General features: G+C 39.7%; 1 protein-coding gene across 10 annotated transcripts in view; it reads left to right on the top strand.

The window, feature by feature from the left end:
* The window catches only part of KIF27 (kinesin family member 27), an 89,144-nt gene extending 81,617 nt beyond the window's left edge, over positions 1 to 7,527 (top strand). For 5 of the 10 annotated variants that reach the window (XM_055427365.2, XM_055427366.2, XM_055427372.2 and 2 more), the window contains one exon: positions 1,800 to 7,525. In XM_055427365.2, coding sequence (XP_055283340.2) covers positions 1,800 to 2,284 — 485 coding nt within the window. In that variant the 3' untranslated portion in view covers positions 2,285 to 7,525. Of the gene's footprint in view, positions 1 to 1,799 lie in introns of all 10 variants that reach the window. The other 5 variants (XM_055427375.2, XM_055427368.2, XM_088838070.1 and 2 more) reach the window with 3 other exon arrangements.
* Positions 7,528 to 21,804: the final 14,277 nt, after the last annotated feature.

Genomic DNA, 21,804 nt, shown 5'->3' with positions numbered 1-21,804 from the left:
ATGTGTTAGGATATTAGAATCAGAAGATCTGGTTGGGATCCTAATTTCTTTTACTGCCTGTGTAATTATGGATGAGTTAAATCTTTGTTTAGTCTGTTCCATTAGTGGTGAAATTCTGGAAGAGGGAAACTGTATTGTGAGGAATCTAAGTGGGCTTGGGAGTGAACCTTTCCAATGAGCCCATCTTTGCCCTTTCTCTTATGATCTTTAAAAACTAAGATACCTGGCTTCCTCCCCCAGACACTATGACCTGGGCATCAGGATTTTTTTTTTTCATTGAAATATTGTGTTAGTTTCAGGTATACAGTAAAGTGATCCAGATACACACAGATACGATTCCCTGATAGCTCAGTTGGTAAAGAATCCATCTACAATGCAGGAGACCCTAGTTTGATTCCTGGGTTGAGACGATCTGCTGGAGAAGGAATAAGGCTACCCACTCCAGTATTCTGGCCTGGAGAATTCCATGGACTGTATAGTCCATGGGGTCGCAAAGAGTCGGACACAACTGAGTGACTCACTTATCACTTATATACACACATACTCTTTTTCAGATTCCTTCCTATTATAGGTTATTATGACTTTTAAAAGTTTCCAGGTGACACTAATGTGCAGCAAATTTTGGAAGCCACTGTGATTAACTTTATACCTGCTAATTCCATTTAAGGATCTATGTCATTTGCCAGTTCAGGTTTTTTGTTTTTGAGAATTTTAAAAACTAGAAAATCAATCCTTTTTTTTTTTATTGAGGTAGAGTTGATGTATGATGTTATGTAAGTTTCAGGTGTACAACAGAGTTATTCACAATTTTTAAAGGTTATATAGAAAATCAATTATATTTTAAACCAGGTTCACAAACTAAAATGGCTGCAGGAGCCAGGAAGCCAGAGTGAGCAGTGGGGCTGAATAGCCGTCCACACTGGCAGTCTCCACTAGCTGCTATTGCCAGGCAGAAATTGTCAGTTTCTCTCCTTTTTCTATAAAATCCGGAAATCTTCATTTTTATGTGAAACTTTCCACTTTTTAAATTTTGCATCACATGTTATTTTACAGGCTAAGTAAAACAAATCTGTGGGCCAGATTTGGCTTTGGAGCTGCCAGTGTGCACCTTCTGTTTTTAAACTTGCTATACGCAGGACCAGAAGTATACTAATTGCATCATCAACATATGTTAAAGTTGGCATTTTTCTTTGTGTTAGGTCTAGTACCTATATGGATTTTCTTTAAGTTTTGTCTTTGATATTAGATGATTCTATGATTTGACGGCCTCAAGCTTTGATATCTTCACTCACTCCTATCACTCATTCCCGTGAGATGGTCCCCTCTGAGGGGTATGCTGTCATTTCCATTTTGATGGTGGGAGCTGTGGTATGTACCCCAGAGTACGCTCAGATGGAAGAACCCTGCTCTCTTGCTTGGAGTCCCAACCAAGACTAGATTTTCACACATATATGCCAAGTCAGAAGATTGCCTGGAAATATGACCAGGATTTGGGACTTAATTCACCAGTGGCAAGCCCAGCAGAGGCAGGTGTGGAAGGGCTCCACAGAGGCCAAAAGCACTCCTGTGTTTCTGTGGGTGCCAAAATCTCTAGAAAACTTTCAATTTTGTTCCATTAATAAATAATTATGAGTTATTCACATGCAAATGCCTCTAAGTGAAATAATTCATTTTTACAGTTAAGTCACATAACAACACAAGCTGGAAGACATAATTTGTACTGCATGATACTATGATTAAAATACCTGTTTTTAAGGAAACCTCTAATTATTTTTCTGCTTTTTTTTTATTATTTTTAGATCATGATGCTGGAGATGGAGTTCAGAACCCAGAAAAAGCCGGCATGGTTTCAGAAGAATTAAAATGGGCATCCAGAACTGAAAGTATGAAATTAAGTGGAAGGGAAAGACAATTAGACAGTTCCACAAGCAGTTTAAGAACACAGCCAAATCCTCAGAAGCTCTGGGAAAATGGCCCAGAATTACCTCCAATGTATAGCTCTGTAGCACCCACTAGTGGGCATTTGTTAAGCAATGAGGACAAAACCGAAATAGATGAAAATCAGTTTACAAAATCTAACAGTCGACCATCATCCCAAATTCAGCCAGTCGGAAATGTGAGACAGCTGCATGGTGTCACACCTGTAAAGTTGTGTCGCAAAGAGTTACGCCAGATTTCTGCCTTGGAACTATCATTACGACGCTCCAATCTTGGAGTTGGGGTTGGATCTATGACTGTTGATTCTCTTGAAGTAGCTGGGAAAGTGAGTGACTTAAAAACTTAGGCATTTAATAAGAAAAACTTTAATTTAGCAGATGTGTAAGATTCCTTTTTCTAACCTGTTAAAAATTAAAGTTTAAGTTCACTAGCTCTTCCCTCAGGATAAAGAAGGGGAGGAAGGAATCCTTTTGTATACTGTGAATGTGTGTTTTCTTACAAGATTTTTTTGCTCTAAATATTATTATATAATATAAACTTCAGTTTGGAATTAAGAACTAAATACTGATTTGCCCAACAAATACAGTTTGTACATTTTCATATTTTTCAATCACAGAAAATATCCCATTTTACTATTTTGTTATTTATGTTATTTTTGTTACTTTTCCAAACTTTCACTTGTAAAATAAAGTTTTTTCTTAAACTAATGTTTGAGTGGAACAGCAGCAAAACCACCCTGATTGATGGAAGTCTACTCCATTAGAGTAACCCACTGTCTTATTGACTCCAGTTTTTCTTATCTGATGCTGCTAATTTTTTCTTTTGTTCTTTCCTCTGTTGCTATCGACCCTGACCGTCTTACCTGGCATCCAACTGTTGCCCTGTGCTCAAAGACTTCTAATTTCTAGCCCCGAGGGAGTAGGATTCCTTGGTCTCACTGGTAAAAACCAGTTCCTATAGGAAAAGAAAATCAAACCAAAACTAACTTCTAAATTGGTGAATAGTTTTTATATCTCTAAAGTATGGTATTAAAAATAATTTAAATTATGGATTAAATAGACTTCTGTGGACTTATCTGTGAATGGAACCATAATATATAATGTCAGCCAATTAGAAACTGCTTCATCCAGCAAATTTACAAAGTTAAAATTTTATTTGTAACAGGGACTATTTGAAGCCAGACTGGTTTTAAGCCAGTTTTTTTTTTTTTTTTTGTCTTGGGTTTGTATGATATATACTTAATATATACCATATATAATGTGTGATATATGTGTATTGTTGTTTTGCTAAGTCATGTCCAACTCTTTTGTGACCCCATGGACTGTAGCCCACCAGGTTCCTTTGTACATGAGATTTCCAGGCAAGAATACTGGAGGGGTTGCCATTTCCTTCTCCAGGGAATCTTTCTGACCCAGTGATTGAACCCACGTTTCCTGCATTGGCCGGCAGAATTTTTACCACTGAGCCACAGGGAAGCCTGATATGTGTACAAAATGGCACAAGGCCAGTGTCTTAAAAAGCATATCAATCATATATTTAGTAATAAGTACAGGTTTATTAATGAAGGTCATAATTTTAAATTCCTTATAAGATTAAGTAATATTTAGAAATAATTCATATAAGAATGTATTTTGACTTCGGAATTCTGCTGCCTGCCCAAAAAATTGACACATACTTGTTTTACCTGTGCAAATATAAATGCATTTTCTAAAAGCCAGCTCACTAACAAAGCAATAAAATTTATATTAAACCAACAATGAGTAGATTTAATAATGCAAATGCGAACTGACTTCTAAATAGCAAATATATAATTTTTCCCCTTTTTGGTTAAACATATATCCTTTATATGCTATGATGGATTTCATGTACATACTCAAACACACATATGTTAAGAATGTCCTGAATAATATATTCTAGGAATGAAACTTTTGTCTTTCTATTTAGTCAGTGCACTCACAAAGGAAAAAAGAAAAATTTTAAGGCACCTCCCCAAAAGCAAGTACAATTTTTCTTACATATACCACTAATAAATTTTACTCTTATTTCACATGCTGTCCTTAAGTCTGAACATTTTGTCATTGTGTTTGCCTTTTTGCATGTGTATGAAATATGTGGCGGTTTTTTTGTTCATTATATTTTTTCCACCTATAATAGCGTTTGGAAAGAAACATATTTGCTTCCATAAAGTACTAGTTCCTTCCCTAACTCCAGAGTGTTGTAGATAACGGAGTTGGAGAACTCTGTGAATATGGGAACTGTGAGTAACAAGAACATCAGTGAAGGTGCTTTTGTGCTTTAATGATTGTTTTCTTTTGCTAATGTTTTTTTCCCCCTCAGTTCTTCATATCTTCATGAAGTCAGGGTCCAAGAAGTCAGCAAAAAATATATATATATGATCTTCCGTAATGTGGACTTGATTGCCATTGGCTTGTTTGTAACAGCCCAGGTCTAAAAGTGATAAATGCTAATTTAAGGATGGGCATCTTATATTTTAAAACAAAGGGTCTTATACAGAGTCTTAGAATGAATTGCTAAGGAGTCAAGTCCTTAATGGGATTTTGATTCTGTAGGCACAAATTCTTACACATTAAATGACATGACATATGTCATTAAAGTATGACATGTTTTGCTCATTCATTTATTTCCTTAGGCACACAAGATTTTTATAAAACACTGGAGAATTAATAATGAAAGTTCATTGTCCACTCATGTACATAATTCCTCTCAACTTCTCTGGAATCTTTTAAAGTACTCATGTGTATTTTACCTTTAAAGATATACCAGGCTCCCTTGACTAGTACTGATAAAACATTTATATTTTCAAAAATTGAGAGTGAAGCTGAGTGAGATCCTTCCATGATAAATACCTTAAATGCATTGGGAATACAGTATGTTGAGCTCATCTGGGCAGTAGTGTTCAAAGAGTGGGTATGGGAGCATCGGTCTAATGGGAGAAGTATTTTATCATTGTCATTGTTTCCCTGATGCTGATAATAAAAAACTAGACTGTCTTTTCATAAGTTTTATTGGTTTTAAATTCTGTCCAAATAATGCACCCCTTAGTGCTTGCAACAGGGGTGACTACTTCCATTCCTTGCTTTGGAATACAGAGCATATGTGACACCACATATTGGAATGGTGTTTGATTTTTATAATGCTATTTTCATTTTGACCCCAACAATACCCCAATGTGGCAATAATTAGAACAAGAGAAAAAGAAAGCTCGGCGAAACTTGATGTTTAGTATTGGCTTTTAATATTTTACATAGTTCTTATTTGTCCCTTTTTAATATCTCTTTTCCTAGGAATTTCCACAATGCATCCACTATTTGAAATGCTAGCAGTGTAATTTAATTGAACCCAAATATATTGACTTAGATTTAGGTATTAGTTTCTGTTGGTAAATTATTACACAACACACTACTACTGAGTTACCTCTGCACTACCTGAAGAGAAAAATACAACAATCTCACACTTTGTTATAATGAGCAAGATCCTTATATGCCCAAGGAACAAAACCATTCGCAACAGAAGACTAGAAAACTAAACATTTAAAAATACTTGTGATTAAAGCAGAACAAAAGCAATGTATCAATGAAGTGAAATAATATTTGCACACTGTATTATTGTGTTTTCAAGCTTATTATAGTATATGTTGTTTAGTTACTAAGTCATGTCCCACTCTTGTGATCCTATGGACTACAGCCCTCCAGGCTTCTCTGTCCATGGGATTTCCCAGGCAAAAATACTGGAGTGGATTGCCATTTCTCCAGCAGATCTTCCCAACCCAGGGATAGAACTTGCATCTCCTGCATTGCAGGCAGATTCTTTTACCACTGAGCCACCAAGGAAAGCAAGATATGATTTTTTAAGTCCAAAGTGGTAAATACTGTTCAAAATTATTTGATCTGAGAGATATCTTAAAAGAAACACTTCTTGGGAATTCCCTGGCAGTCCAGTGGTTAGGACTCCATGCTCTCACTGCCAAGGACCTGGATTTGATCCCTCGTTAAGGAACTAATATAAGCCTTTCAGCGTAGCCAAAAAGAAAAACAATTTTTGAACCTTGCCCCAAGTAACAACAACAAAATATAGGTAAATTATAGCTTATTTACCCCTCACTCCCCACAGAGTTCCAGGATTCAAAAAGCTCTGATAAAAACAGGAGAAAAAAGAGCTTTATTTTAAAGCATTCCATAGGCCAGCAAGGAATTTTCAAAAATATTTTGAGAGAATATATTTTATCTGTCTTGCAACAACACAAACTTTTAGCTTCAATCATGCTGCTGCTGCTAAGTCACTTCAGTCGTGTCCGGTGCGACCCCACAGATGGCAGCCCACCAGGCTCCCCTGTCCCTGGGATTCTCCAGGCAAGAACACTGGAGTGGTTTGCCATTTCCTTCTGCAATGCCTGAAAGTGAGAAAGTGAAGTCGCTCAGTCGCGTCCGACTCTTAGTGACCCCATGGACTGCAGCCTACCAGGCTCCTCTGTTCATGGGATTTTCCAGGCAAGAGTACTGGAGTGGGGTGCCATTGCCTTCTCTGTACTTCAATCATGGGCTGTCTCTAAACCCTGAAGAATACTCAAGTTGGTACTGAATTTGCCATTTAAAAATACACATCCCATTTTTTACACCAATTCCTCCTCTTATGAATACTATTCAGGATTATGTGAAAAGACACTCTAAACAGAATCTGAATGGAAATTGTGGAGCCATTCAATAGAGAATTAATTACAAGAAACATTATTTTGGATAAATTTTGTCAGCCATAACAAACAAGAATAGGACTTAGATGATTACCACCAAAGAACCACAAATAGTATCCCAAAGCAAGCACTGTAGGCAGAATTTACAGAATTTATCTTCACAAAACAATACTTAACCATTTTGCTTAATTTTTCTCTGCTAAAATATCCCTAATTTTTTCTACTGAAAAATAGTCTTCCATTTGTGATAACAAACCATCAGCTATTAGCCTTCCTTGAGAGGCTGAACTTATTTTTGTTTGTAGCCTGCAGTGGAGTATCACTGTCCACCAAGAAAAGGGAGTGAGGAGTTAATCTGAACTCAACTGACTGATAATTTTGGTAACTTACAAGTATTAAAATTGTCAGATTAGGCAGCATTTGAATTGTTCTATTAGAACCCTGGGACTAAGCCTGTTTTACAGGACATTTTCCCAGCCAGCATTGGGAGTCCCTTGGCTGTAAGATGACCAGAACACGATCAGAGTGATCCAGGTTATAATCTTATTAATGGAGTACATTAAATAATATTTCCTAAAGCACCAAATAGACTTTTTTTTTAGAAAAAGCAATTTATGAGTCACTCCCTTATATTTAAAATCAAAATGTTATTTTTCAAGTGCAACTCCATTTAATAAATGGGGAGCAAAACTACTATTTTTACTATATGTATGGATGTGAGAGTTGGACTGTGAAGAAGGCTGATCGCCGAAGAATCGATGCTTTTGAACTGTGGTGCTGGAGAAGACTCTTGAGAGTCCCTTATACTGCAAGGAGATCCATCCAGTCCATTCTAAAGGAGATCAATCCTGGATGTTCATTGGAGGGACTGATGCTAAAGCTGAAACTGCAATACTTTGGCCACCTCATGCGACGAGTTGACTCACTGGAAAAGACTCTGATGCTGGGAAAGGTTGGGGGCGGGAGGAGAAGGGGACGACAGAGAATGAGATGGCTGGATGGCATCACTGACTCTGTGGACATGAGTTTGAGTGAACTCCGGGAGTTGGTGATGGACAGGGAGGCCTGGCGTGCTGTGATTCATGGGGTCGCGGAGAGTCGGATACGACTGAGCGACTGAACTGAACTGAACTGAAATAGTCTGTTGCTTTATCAATTAAATATATAAAAACACTTTGAAGATGAAAGCGTCATATATGTTTATGGTAGAATTATTAGGTTTTCCATAGAGCTGACTGTGAAAATGGAATAACTTTAGGACAAATGTGGTTGCTTAATTAAATATTTTAAACTCTCAGAGGTTTAATTATATATGTTAGCAATAGCAGAAATAACTATTCTGTGGAAAATTTCATGTGAATTCTATTCTCACAAGAAAATATTTTAAAGATTTGGCTGTCTATAGGCCTAAGAAGTAGTTCTTACGGGCTTCCCTGGTAGCTCAGACAGTAAAGAATCCAACTGCAATGTGGGAGACCTGGGTTCAATCCCTGAATTGAGAAGATCCCCTGGAGGAGGGCATGGCAACCCACTCAGTATTCTTGCCTGGAGAATCCCTATGGACAGAGGATCCTGACAGGCTACAGTTCATGGGGTCACAAAGAATTGGACACAACTGAGCGACTAAGCACAGCAGCACAAGAAGTAGTTCATGACTATTTCTTTGATTTATGAACAAAAAATATGTTTTTCTGGGTTTTTAGCCACCAGTTTTGGGCTGTTTGTTTCTTATTTCTTTAGTAACAATTACATTTTTGAGTTACTTATGATCCCTCTGGCTAGAAAATAACTTCCTTAAACTGAAAAGTCTGCCTTCCATTTGGTAAATATTTTAAGCTCAATTTTTCACTCTGGGAAACTGAAGAAGTTAATTTTTTGGTACGTGAATAGGTATGTGATCAAATTAACAGCAAAGTCAGGCTTTTGAGGGATTGATACTCTTAGCTACTATATACGAGAAGTATATTAGAATTAAATCTGACATTACCAATGGTGAACTTCTATGTTAATATCCTGAAGAAAGCTCATTTCCCTTAGTTTGCAAGTATCTGCCAATGTTAAGGAATATTTTGTCTCTAATTTGATCAAAGCACCCATAACCTGTGCAGCCAAGTAGTCAAAGAGAAGGCCAAGACTTTAAGAGTAATCAGAATACTACAATCAGAAGTATTCCAGTGGATTGTGAACAAATAAATCAGAGGGGAAGAATACTAATATATGCTTTTCCTAAAAGAGTTACCTTCAGTGGGTACTGAGGTCCTCTTAGTAAGATTTATTACAAAGTTCACTATCTCACTAGTCACTGAGAAGGGAAACTAGATGTAGTGTGAGTTTAATTGGCCAGGCTTGTGCTTAGTTGCTCAGTTGTGTCCTACTCTCTTGCTCCAGGCTGCTGCTAAGTCACTTCAGTCGTGTCCGACTCTGTGTGACCCCATAGACGGAAGCCCACCAGGCTCCCCTGTCCCTGGGATTCTCCAGGCAAGAACACTGGAGTGGGTTGCCATTTCCTTCTCCAATGTGTGAAAGTGAAAAGTGAAAGTGAAGTCACTCAGTCGTGTCCGACCCTTAGCGACCCCATGGACTGCAGCCTACCATGCTCCTCCATCCTTGGGATTTTCTAGGCAAGAGTACTGGAGTGGCTTGCCATTGCCTTTTCCGCAGCAAACCAAAACACCCTTCAGAACCAGGCCAGTACCCCAGGGTTTAATTCTCATGTTGGGGAAGAATCTATGCCTATGTCAAAGGGTGGGTGAGCTGATAAAGTGACTCATATTCTGAAAACATCACAAAAGTATCTGCAGACAACAGAGGGAAATTTTCTGCAAATATTTAATTTATAGGCATTTTCCCTGCTATATGTTTTCTATTAAACTTTTATTATTGAGGATAGAACTGGGAACTAAAAATTCTGTCACTCAAGGTAGTTACATTCTGGTGATAACATTCTGTGGAGGAAATAAAGCAGATTCATGGGGTCGCAAAGAGTTGGACACGACTGAGCAACTGAACTGAAGGGAACAGATAATCAAGGATGGTTTTTTTTTTAAGATGGAAATTGTTTCTGAGTTAGGCAAACACAAAGTTGTGAAAACTAGATGTAAGCTCACTGACTTAAAGCTTGCTTTTCAATTGACCTAATTCATGCATGCTCAAAAGGGGCAAGTATCATAAACTGCATCTGAACAAAAATCACATCTAGCCAGTTTTTGTGGGAGAGGAAGAGCACTGACTAATTTTGCTGAGCCATTTTGTCCTTTCATAAATAGGAAATTGTTCTAGATCTACTTCTTTGATCTCTACAATTGCTTAGGACTTATTTCAAGTTCAGGATCACATTTCACTTAAAAATTTTAAAATAGAGATGTAATTTATGTAACATAAAATTTACAATCTTAAAGTGCATAATTAAGTAATTTTTAGTATATTCACTATGTTATGCATCTTTACTAATTCCAGAACATTTTCATCATGCCCAAAAGTGTCTCTGTTAGCAATCAGCTCTTATTTCCGTTTTTCCCCACCCTGATGCTGGGAAAGATTGAGAGCAGGAGAAGAGGGTGACAGAGGATGAGATGGTTGGATGGCATCACTGACTCAATGGACATGAGTTTGAACAAACTCAGGGAGACAGTGAAGGATAGGGAAGCTTGATGTGCTGCAGTTAATGGGTTGCAAAGAGTCAGAGACGAATGAGCGACTGGACGACAACCATCCCCTGGCAACCACTAACCTCTTTCTCTCTGTGGAATTGCCTATTTTTGACATTTCATGTATCCTTTAGCGTATGACTTCTTCCCTTAGGATGTTTTCAAGATTCATTCATGTAGCCTAAAACAATATTTCATTCTTTTTTGTAACTGAATAATAATCCATTGTGTGGATATACCACAACTATGTTTAGTCATTCATGCGTGGATGGACATTTGTATTGTTTCTTTTTGCTATTATGAATAACTATGCTATGGAATGCTATAAACATGTGTACAAGTTTTTATGTAAGTATGTTTTCAGTTCTCTTGGTTATATGCTTAAGAGTGGAATTTCTGATTCATGTGGTAATTCTATGTTTACCTTTTGAAGAGACTGAAAAACCATTTTTCACAGCAACTGCACCATTTTACATTCCCACCAGCAGTTACAGTGGGTTCCAGTTATTTCCATTTTCAGCAACACTTGATATTGTCTGTCTTCTTATTTTAGTCACCCTAGTGAATGTGAGGGAGAAGGCAATGGCAAGCCACTCCAGTGTTCTTGCCTGGAGAATCCCAGGGATGGGGGAGCCTGGTCGGCTGCCGTCTATGGGGTCGCATGGAGTCGGACACGACTGAAGTGACTTAGCAGCAGCAGCAGTGAATGTGAAGTGGTATCTCACTGTGGTTTTGAGTTACATTTTTCTAATGAATAATGATTTTTTTTCATGTGTTTATTGGACATTTGTTTATGTTTTTTGGAGAAATGTCTATTCAAACCCTTTGCCCATTTAAAATTGAGCTGTGTTTTCAGCGTTTTAAGAGCTCTTTATATATTCTAGATATAAGTTCCTTATCACATATATGACTTGAAGATATTTTCTCCAATTCTATGTTGCCTTTTTACTTCCTTGATGGTATCCTTTGCATTGCTGAAATTTTTTCTTTTGATGAAATTCTATTTATTTTCTTCTTTTGGTGGTTTGTGCTTTAGTTAGCATATCTAAGAAACCACTGCCTAATTCAATATCACACAGATTTATACCCATCTTTCCTTCTAAGAGTTTTATTGTTTTAGTTATTACCTTTATGTCTTGGGTCCATTTTGAATTAATTTTTGTATATGGTGTGAGGTACAGGTCCAACTTCATTCTTTTGCATGTGGATATAAAAAGTTGTCTCAGCACCATTTATTGAAAAAAACTATCTTTAATTTATCGAGTTGTCTTAGCACCCTTGTTAAAAACCAGTTGACCTTAGATGTTTGAGTTTGTTTATGGACTCTTGATTCTATTCCACTGGTTTGTGTCCTTATGCCAGCATCACACTTATTTACTGTAGCTTTGCAGTAAATTTTGAACTTGGGAAGTGTCAGTCTACCAGCTTTGTTCTTTCTCAATACTGTTTTGGCTATTGGGGGGATCCCTTGAGTTTCAACATAAATTTAGGGACAGCTTATCCATTTCTGCACAAAAGGCCATTGTAATTTTGATAGGAAGTACATTGAATCAGTTGCCATATTTGGGGAGTATTGAGATCTTAACAATATTAAGTTTTCCAATCCATAAACATGGTCTTTCATTTATTGAGATCTTCTTCAGTTTCTTTCAACCATGTTTTGTAGTTTTCAGTGTGCAAGTCTTACCCTTCTTTGGCTAAATTTATTCCTAAATATATTTTTCTTTTTGATGCTATTGTAAGTGGGCTTGTTTTCTTTATTTCAATTTCAGATTTTTCATTGATATTGTGTAGAAATATGACTAATTTTTCTATATTGATCACAATTTGTGGTGAATAGTAAATTTGGGTTAGAAACACATGAATCAAGGAACTTGGGTAATGTTCACTCATAAACTGACTTAATGAGCAGAAATCCAACTTGTTGTTATTGTTGTTGATGATAACTTTTTAACTGATTATTTTAAGATTATTCCTTCAAGTATTCCTTCTGTTTTTCTTATTGCTAGGTGAGGAGTGAGTGGTAAGAGCATAGAGCACCAGCAGGTAATTTGGCTTTTGCTGTCTGTAGTCTCAGGTCTTTCACATGTATTTTTCCTATTTAAGTAAAACACCATAGGAACAATTCTCAGCACCTTGTCTCTCTGTATCATGAGGATACATTCTGTATATTCCTCAGTGCCATATATTGTAAAGATTAATGGTGATGCAGAGAAAGCTAATTTATTCAACCGATTTCTATGTTCTAGGTCTTATGCTAAGTGCTAAATGATAAAGAAAACTCAAGGATCAAACCTGAGTCTCCTGTGTCTCCTTCATTGCAAGCAGATTCTTTAACCACTGAGCCATTGGGGAAGCCCAAAGAAAACATAGTTTGATAAATCACAAATCCATCCACCAAGGAGCACATAGTTTGCTGAGTAAAGACAGTAACATTTTGACCATTTGAATGTGTGAAGGAGCATGGCACTGTAGTAGCATACAAGTGAGTTAAAGGCCAGGTTTCTATTTTAATGGGGCTCACAATCTAGAGGAGAATATAATGGTTCTGGTAAAAAAAAAAAATGGCACAATGGGAATATGGACAAAGGGCTTTTAACTTTCAAGGGTACGGGAAGGCGTCCCTAAGAAGGTGCCTGTTGTGTGTGGACAAGTTGGCTTTTAGAAGGTATAAGAACAAGAGGAATAGCATTTTAGACCAAGAAAACTCATTGCAAAGGCTAAGACAAGATCATATACTCAGGGAACTGTAAACAGAGAAGTAATTGTCCTAGTATAATGGAGACTCCAAATAAGGGTCTGCTGAGTGACTGAATTTAGCACTGCATGTAAGAGATAGCTGGAGCTGAGGATAGCAAGGTGGCTGAGATCACTGAAGGACCATACCAAAGAATTGAAAGGCTATGGAAAGCCTGTTGCATTTATTCTGTGCAATTTACACAGGAATTGGACTGGTTTAACTTGCTGCCCCAAATCTTTTTTCTTTAGACACAGTACAGATGATGTACAAAATACCAGAAGAGAGTTTAAAACCCATTTAGTTCAGTTCAGTCGCTCAGTCGTGTCTGACTCTGCGACCCCATGAACCGCAGCACGCCAGGCCTCCCTGTCCATCACCAACTCCTGGAGTCCACCCAAATCCATGTCCATTGAGTTGGTGATGCCATCCAACCATCTCATCCTCTGTCGTCCCCTTCTCCTCCTGCCCTCAATTTTTCCCAGCATCAGGGTCTTCTCAAATGAATCATTTCTCTGTATCAGGTGGCCCAAGTATTTGAGTTTCAGTTTCAACATCAGTCCCTCCAATGAACACCTAGGACTGATCTCCTTTAGGATGGACTGGTTGGATCTCCTTGCAGTCCAAGGGACTCTCAAGAGTCTTCTCCAATACCACAGTTCAAAAGCATCAATTCCTCAGTGCTCAGCTTTCTTTATAGTCCAACTCTCACATCCATCCATGATTACTGGAAAAACCATAGCCTTGACTAGACGGACCTTGGTTGGCAAAGTAATGTCTCTGCTTTTTAATATGCTGTCTAGGTTGGTCATAACTTTCCCTCCAAGGAGCAAGCAACTTTTAATTTCATGGCTGCAATCACCATCCACAGTGAGTGTAGAACTAATTACTTGCAAATAACTAATAGGTGATATCTATGTCTATATATTACATTGATTTCAAGCAAAGCTCCTGAGGAAAATACTTTTTTTTTTTGGTCTAGTGTGAGAGAGGGTATTTTAAAAATTATATTTGAAGTATAAAATAGCCTTTCATGAAACAATTCCATATTCATGTAGGTCATTTTTCAAGTTAGTGACATTTGAATTCATATAAATAGTACACTATAAATAACACCACAGTAAGGGCAAGGGAAAAAGGTAGCTAAGTCAAAATACTATCAAAGCCATATTAACATTTCAGTTTTGTAGTGGGCATTGTGAAGGTGGAATGAGAAAGTTTAGCCTTTAGTGCTTTGATTTATCTAATTCTGGAAAAGGTATTTTTTTAAAGTATTAATCAGGAGTAGTTCTACTCACAATATTACTGTGGGATGATTCATGGTCAAACAATTAAACTAACTGAATTAAAAACAATAAAACTACAACCTTTCCCTCTTCTCGCTTGGCATTAATTTTTTTCTTAAAGAAATGTAATTTTAATTTTTTCAGTGTGACAGTGATATGGTTTGAGTCATATAATTGCAAGGTTCATACAAGAAACAGAAGGGCCTGTTTCATTGGCCATTACTCTGATGCCCGTTTCCCAAAGGAGACTGCTGTCCTGCTATTTAACTCGGTGTTTCTAAAGAGCATCCTTCTACTGCCATGTCTTAGTTGCTCCATTTTAGCCATTTTATTCCATTTCCTAATTTCCCAGTATACATATATCATATTGTTCAGTGTTTACTGTATATGTTTTAACCCCTATTTTATACATTGTCCACCGCATCCCATGTTCTATCTGTCAAGAGAGGTTAGTACTGCTGCATTAACAAATTACCACAAAAACCTTGGTGGCCTACAACAATAAAGGGTAACTTCTCATGTACACTGCATGTCAGCAGCAGGCCAGCTGCAGTTCACTCTGGAGTGTCAAGCACTTGGCACTCTGATGGCCAGAGGCAGCCTTTAATAAGTGTCTACCTTGTGGCAGGCCAAGAGACGGGGCTCTAATGCTTCTGCCCAGAAGTGACACATTCACCTGTGATTCTATCTCCTTAGCCACCATAATTCACACTGCCAGGTCTGACATCAGTGGGCAGGGAAGTTTAATTCTCCTCCAGGGAAGTAACATTAGGTATTCTCAAACAGTCCTACAGTCCACCATACGTTTTGTTTTCCCTGGAATTTATAGTCCCTTCTATCTTGGGTTGCTTAGTGTTCTCTAGATGTATCACCACTTCATCTATGTTCCACCAGAGCTGTGAAACATAAGGTTCAAACACGTTAGGAAACTGATCATGTTGTGTGGGGGGTTTCGGTTGCCACTGCTTTGTTTTTTCTCTTGGAGACATCCCTCCTGGAGCCCTCCATTCTCTGTGTCAGAGCAGATGGTTTGAGCTCCAGGTTGGCTCCACAGATGTCATCCTCGAACAGAATTCCCTTCACCTTTATCTCAGGAATTCTTCCTACTTTCTCCTTTGTTGGTGCTCCTGGTTAAGAGGAAAACCAGGTGCATTTTCTTAGTTTATACCCTTATTTTGATGAGATACCTCTCTGTGAGGCTTCCCAGGTGGCGCTAGTGGTAAAGAACCCTACTGCCAATGCAGGGGACATAAGAGATGTGGGTTTGATCCTTGGGCTGGGAAGATCCCATAGCGGAGGGCAAGGCAACCCATTCCAATATTCTTGCCTGGAGAATCCCACGGACAGAGGAGTACAGTCCATAGGGTCACAAAGAGTGGGACATGACTAAAGCAGCTTGGCACACACCACTCTCTAGTAGATTCCTGAGCACACGCAAGGAAAATTTTTGCTTTGACATCTTTTTCTGCTCCCTCATTGGTTCTATTTCCTTTCTTTTCTCTTCTTTCCTTTTTTCTCTGCCTCTCTCTCTGCCTTTTTCTATTTTTCTTTCTTTCTCCTGTTTGTTCATTTCAGGCTCTTTCATGTAAAGAGGTGTCTTCAAAAATCTGGAGACCCTTGACTCCACCCTTGTTTAAGAATGAGATGATTAAAAGTTGATAAGAGTCTCTGTGGGTGGGACTAGGACTTGTCTACTGTCGGGCTTCACTGTAAAGAGGTGAAAAGCCACATTCTCCATTCTCCTCAATTATCAGTATTTGTGTGCCTTTCCTTGTGTACCTGTTGGTTTTCCACCCAGAGGAAGCTTCTAATTCCCTGACAGGATCACAGCACGAATCTGAATTTGGAAAAGAAACTGGTGGGGGTGTGGTGATGGGAATATGTCTCCTAATTCAATATGCACAACTTCGTTTAATTCTGCTTTTCTAAGGAGTGAGTCACCCCTGCCCTCAGCTCTGCCTGGTATCCAGAGGGGCTCTGAGTCAAACCCTCCAGAAAGCAAACTTCCTGAATGCAGAGTTAAGGCAGCAGGGAGTGGAGATAGGGACTGGGGGTAAGAAGGAACCCACTGTTCTTCACAATAACACATAATACAAAACTTTCATAATACATTTTCATTTCCAGGCCCACTCTACTGCTTTCAGAGGTAAGGGCAGCTCTAGTCTCAGAGCCTTTCCAGGGTCTGGGATGTGAAAAAGTTCACCCTGGCTGGCTCAAACCCCTCCCGGAAGTTTAGGAACTAAATTTCTCAGTTTGAGTAAACTAGTTGATCACTCATCCATCTCCTTCCATGTTCCTAAGTTTGTTGACATCCTTCTTCAGCAGGGATCTCTTTTCCTGTTTGCTTTGTCTTTATGGGTTTATACCTTTTTTAAAAAAATCCCTTCTTTTTCATTTTAATGAAGTATCTATAGTGAGAAAAGAAAAATGTATGATAATGAATCACTTTTAACGGGAAGTCTCCTTACCATTAACATCATAGATGTAATGAACATCTTTTCTAAGTAGGAAAAGTCCAGGTATGACTATAGGCAGTTCTATAAGACTTAGATATAAGTATAATAATACACCTAAATTTTATTGAGTGCTTAATATGTGCTAAATGGTCCTTTAAAAAAAATTTTTTTTTGGCTGTGTTGTACAACATGCAGGATCCTAGTTCCCTAACCAGGAGTCACATCTGTGCCCCCTGCATTGGAAGCATGGAGTCTTAACCACTGGACCACCAGGGAAGTCCCTAAACCGTCTTTTAAATGCTTATTTGTATCATATATATATATATATATATATACACACACACACACATATTAATATTTTATCCTCACAATAACCCTGAGATGGATTCTGTGATTCAACACCTAGCAGTCTGACTCCAGAGCACCTATGCTATATAATGTGGTACATCATTTCTAAACTACAGGAAATCTTATTTTCAACTTGTCAGGTCTCTAGTCAATCCATACTTATTGGTAACTTAAGCTATAGCTGAGGTTTTGCTCATAGACGTTGAGTATTTACAGCACATTATTTGTTGAGGCAAGGCTAGCATCACTTTTGAAGTGTCTATTTGAAGATACACGTTGGAGGTAGAAGAGACTAAATTGACAAATTCTAAAGCAGAATCATTTAAACTGGGAATCCTGGCATGTGTTTGTTTTATAATACAGACAGATGGGCCTTTCCTCTTAAAGAAAGCAGTTACTGTCTGTCATCTGAGGGGTCAAAGAGAAGCAATTACAAATCCCACATTAGTAACACAACACTAAAATGCTTGGGTAAACGAAACATAACTGCCAGAGTTTAATATCTTAAAGCACTGATGGCCTTGAACAACCTAACTCAGAGAATTCAGCTCTTCATTCTTTGTAAATTTTAGGAAAAGATTCACTATCACTCTCTACAAGGCTACTCATACTCCAAGTCCATTGTCACTTCTGCAGATAATTCTTTGCAAGATATAGATATATCTTTCAAATCCTTGCTGCTAAGTCACTTCAGTCGTGTCCAACTCTGTGTGACCCCATAGACGGAAGCCCACCAGGCTCCCCCGTCCCTGGGATTCTCCAGGCAAGAACACTGGAGTGGGTTGCCATTTCCTTCTCAAATCCTTACTGCCTCTCAATTCCTTGACCTCTCTTGGAATGACCTTTGCCCTGAGCTAGCTCAGGTACCCACTCTTATGGTCATTCCCTATACTTTGCCATTACTTCCTCTGTTCACGGAATTCTCCGGGCAAGAATACTGGATTGGTAGCCATTCCCTTCTCCAGGGTATCTTCCTGACTCAGGGATCAACCCTGGGTCTCGTGTACTATAGACATATTCTTTACTGTCTAAGTCACCAGGGAAGCCCTCACTGTACTGACTGATCTCATTACAAATTAATGTGGGCCCTTAGTAGTGCCTGGAAATCTTACCATGTTTCTCTCAATTCCCTCTCCCACACTCACAGACTGATATTTCACCTCTCTTCCTCTCCCCCTCCCCCATTAATCCCCCTCACTGCTGCTGCTGCTGCTACGTTGCTTCAGTCGTGTCCGACTCTGTGCGACCCCACAGACGGCAGCCAACAGGCTCCACCGTCCCTGGGATTCTCCAGGCAAGAACACTGGAGTGGGGTGCCATTTCCTTCTCCAATGCATGAAAGTGAAAAGTGAAAGTGAAGTCGCTCAGTCGTGTCCGACTTGTTGTGACCCCATGGACTGCAGCCTACCAGGCTCCTCTGTTCATGGGATTTTCCAGGCAAGAGTACTGGAGTGGGTTGCCATTGCCTTCTCCGAACCCCCCTCACTACTTTCAGTTAATAACTATACGAACCAGAGTAAGCTAAACTCCTGCAACAAACAAAAATGTTATAGCTCCCACCCAACAGAAATTTGTATCTTGCTCACATAATAATCCAGAGTGGGTATTCCAGGTCAATGGGCAACTCTCCTTCATCTCTACACCTTCTTTCTTACTGTCTGCCAATCCCAGGGTCTTGTAGTTACCTGCATAATCTAGCTGGCAGGAAGCAAAAAACGAAAGAAGGAGGCATAGTGGCCTGGAAGTAGCCCACAACATCTCTGCTCACATTCCAGTAGCAATAACTTCACATCTGACCTTACCCAACTGAAAGAAAGCCTGAGAAAAATAGTCTCTGTGCCCAGGAAGAATGAGAGAATACACTGTGATGGACAAATAGCAGTCCCCTAAAATGATGTTGTTCCTTATTTCACTGAGAACATAGAAGCACCTAGAAAAGAACGTCTGCTTTGTCCCACTATCAAATCCTCACGCCTACTTCAGGATGTCCCATACATATGGAGACTGGAGGGATTATATTTCCAGGTTGTTCCCAAAGGGGCGGTGTCCAAGCTTTCAGTTAGAACAACCTAGTCATAATGACCACATCACCTAATCACAAGTTCAAACATACCTTCTTTCCTGGTGCTTTTTTGACCTCTGTGGTTTTGGATATTGCGATCGACACTCCTTCCTGCCCCTGTCTTTGTGAAACTCCAATGTATCTTGCTTCGGTGATTCTGTGTTACTCTGGTTCTCCTCCCACTTCCTCCTCTCTTTCTTTGTTGACTTCTCTATCTAGATGAAATCCCTTCTTTATTTGTTGGCTTTTCTCGTCTAGGTCTGAGCTTCTTAAACTTCAAGGTGATACAATCATTTGGGGTTCTTGTTAAATCAAAGACCTGATTGAGTAGGTCTGAGATTCAACCTTTCCAGCAAACCTCCTGGTGATCCCAGTGCTGCTGGGCCATTGACCACAAAGTTCTAAAGATGATGTTCTCCAAGATTCTGTCCTTTGTTTTCTTCTCTTCTCTCACAGTGTTATCACTGCTAGGCTGAACTTCCCAAACTATCTTCTAGCTCAACCCTCTTTCCCTTACTTCAAAACCTTTACATCTAACTTCTTAGTTGTCTACCTCTATTTGACTGACTCAACAACATTTCACACCTTTAAATGTCCAAGTCTAAACTGATCTCTCAAAAAGTAGTTCCTGTTCCTACTGATAGTTGTCTTTTTTCTATCTTCTATAATTATCTCCAAACTCAAACCTTCCAATACATTTTATTTTTCTCTTCCTCCTTCATGCATGTTATGCTCTCCCCTCTTACTGGAAAACCAATGAATCAATTGCCAAATTCTGTAGATTCTGCTTCCACATTACCTTTTAGCCAAGCTCTGTAAAATTTCTCCTGCCTTTACCTTTTAGTCCAGATTTATCAATACCTTTTACCTGGCCTATTGCAAGTTTATCACCATTTCCCCACCTCTAATTTCTGTATCCAGTTACAGAGAGGTGAAAGAAAAGCAAAGTTTTTAAACCTCCAATCTCTTATTACTTTTTTTAACTTATTTTGTATTGGGGTATAGCCAATTAACAATGTTGTGATATTTTCAGGTGAACAAGGAAGGGATTCAGCCATACATATATCATGTATCCACTCTATCCCAAACCCCACTCCCCTCCAGGCTGTCACACAACATTGACTAGAGTTTCATGTGCTACACAGCAGGTCCCTGTTGTAAACCTCCAATCTTTTAAACCATGAAAACTAAGTAATGTTTTAAACACAAATTCTTCCACTTAGCATTCCAGGCCCCATTCTCCTCGCTGTCTGCTACTTCTCAACATGCCCTAGAGTGTTACCATTTGCTTTTCCTTTACACGACTTTCACTGATTCACCTTCACATATGTTCTCTTGCCTAGAAAATCCCATGGATGGTTGAGACTGGTAGGCTGCAGTCCGTGGGGTCGCTAAGAGTCGGACACGACTGAGCGACTTCACTTTCACTTTTCACTTTCACACATTGGAGAAGGAAATTGCAACCCACTCCAGTGTTCTTGCCTGGAGAATCCCAGGGATGGGGGAGCCTGGTGGGCTTCCGTCTATGGGGTCACACAGAGTCGGACACGACTGAAGTGACTTAGCAGCAGCAGCATGTTCTCATGTTATCTCTTCTTGTAAAACCATCACTATCTCCTTCAAGGTCAGTCCCAAATGTCTTCTCCTCCTTACTGCCTTTCTTTCCTCATTCCCAGACAGGTCTGAACAGTTCCCTGATATTCTGCAGTATTCTCTGTATTTTTCACGTGGCACCTATCATGATTTATCTTTTATTATAACTGTTTTATCCCTTATTCTGAAGGCAAGGATAACATCGTCAACTTCCCTCTGTAACCCTGCAGCGTCTTACCTATGGGGGTGTCTACTATTAGTTGAAATCAAAGTGATTTAGGAAGATAACGTGTGCAACGGTAAGCAGCACAGAATCCGAAGTCAGGACAGTTGGGTTCCTGCTCTGCCATTTATTAGACGTGAGGCTTTGGCTAAGTCGCTTAACTTGGCTTGGACAACGGGAATCCTACTACTTGATGGCACACTAAGGGATATAACTGTACAGAGAACTAACTAATCGATGTTCGTTATTTTCCTTGCAGAGAGCTGATGCAGCCTTTCTATTCAAATCTTGTTTGCAGGACTATCCCTACTTAACCGACCGGAGATCAGGCCCCCGAACGGCTGAGAATTCGGGCCCCCATGTTCCCCGGGCCTCTTTCCACGGCAGGGCTCTCTGTTCTCGGCGATGCAGGTGAAGCCGCCGACCTGCGGGGGAATGGCCTGGAGTCCTATTCTCTAGGGAGACCGCCTTCCTCCCACTCACTCCGGGAAAGCTCTCCCCTTCCCGGTAACCGAGAAGACCGCGGCGCCGCCGCCTACGTGAGACGTTTGGACCCTGCCCGGCCCCCGTAGCTCCCCTTCTCCAGCAGGTGGTTCTGGTCCTTTCCCCCAACTCTGGGCGCTCACGTCACCGGCGAACCTCTACCCACGCGCCAGCGCCGCAACCAACCGAGAAAATAAACAAACCCCAGCGCGCGGCGGCGGGCGCGCCAGGCCCCTCCCCCGCCCCGCCCCGCGGCTCTCACACCGCCCCCTCAGCCGGGACTTCCCTCCCGCCCTCGGCTCACGGCCGCGCTCTCTCCGCCC

This window comes from Moschus berezovskii, chromosome 7 (assembly GCF_049115385.1).
Source record: "Moschus berezovskii isolate FMDL1 chromosome 7, NW_MosBer_1.0, whole genome shotgun sequence".
NCBI classification, from domain to species: Eukaryota; Metazoa; Chordata; class Mammalia; order Artiodactyla; family Moschidae; genus Moschus; species Moschus berezovskii.
The sequence above is the reverse complement of the archived record's forward strand: the minus strand, read 5'-3'. Positions and strand labels throughout refer to the sequence as shown.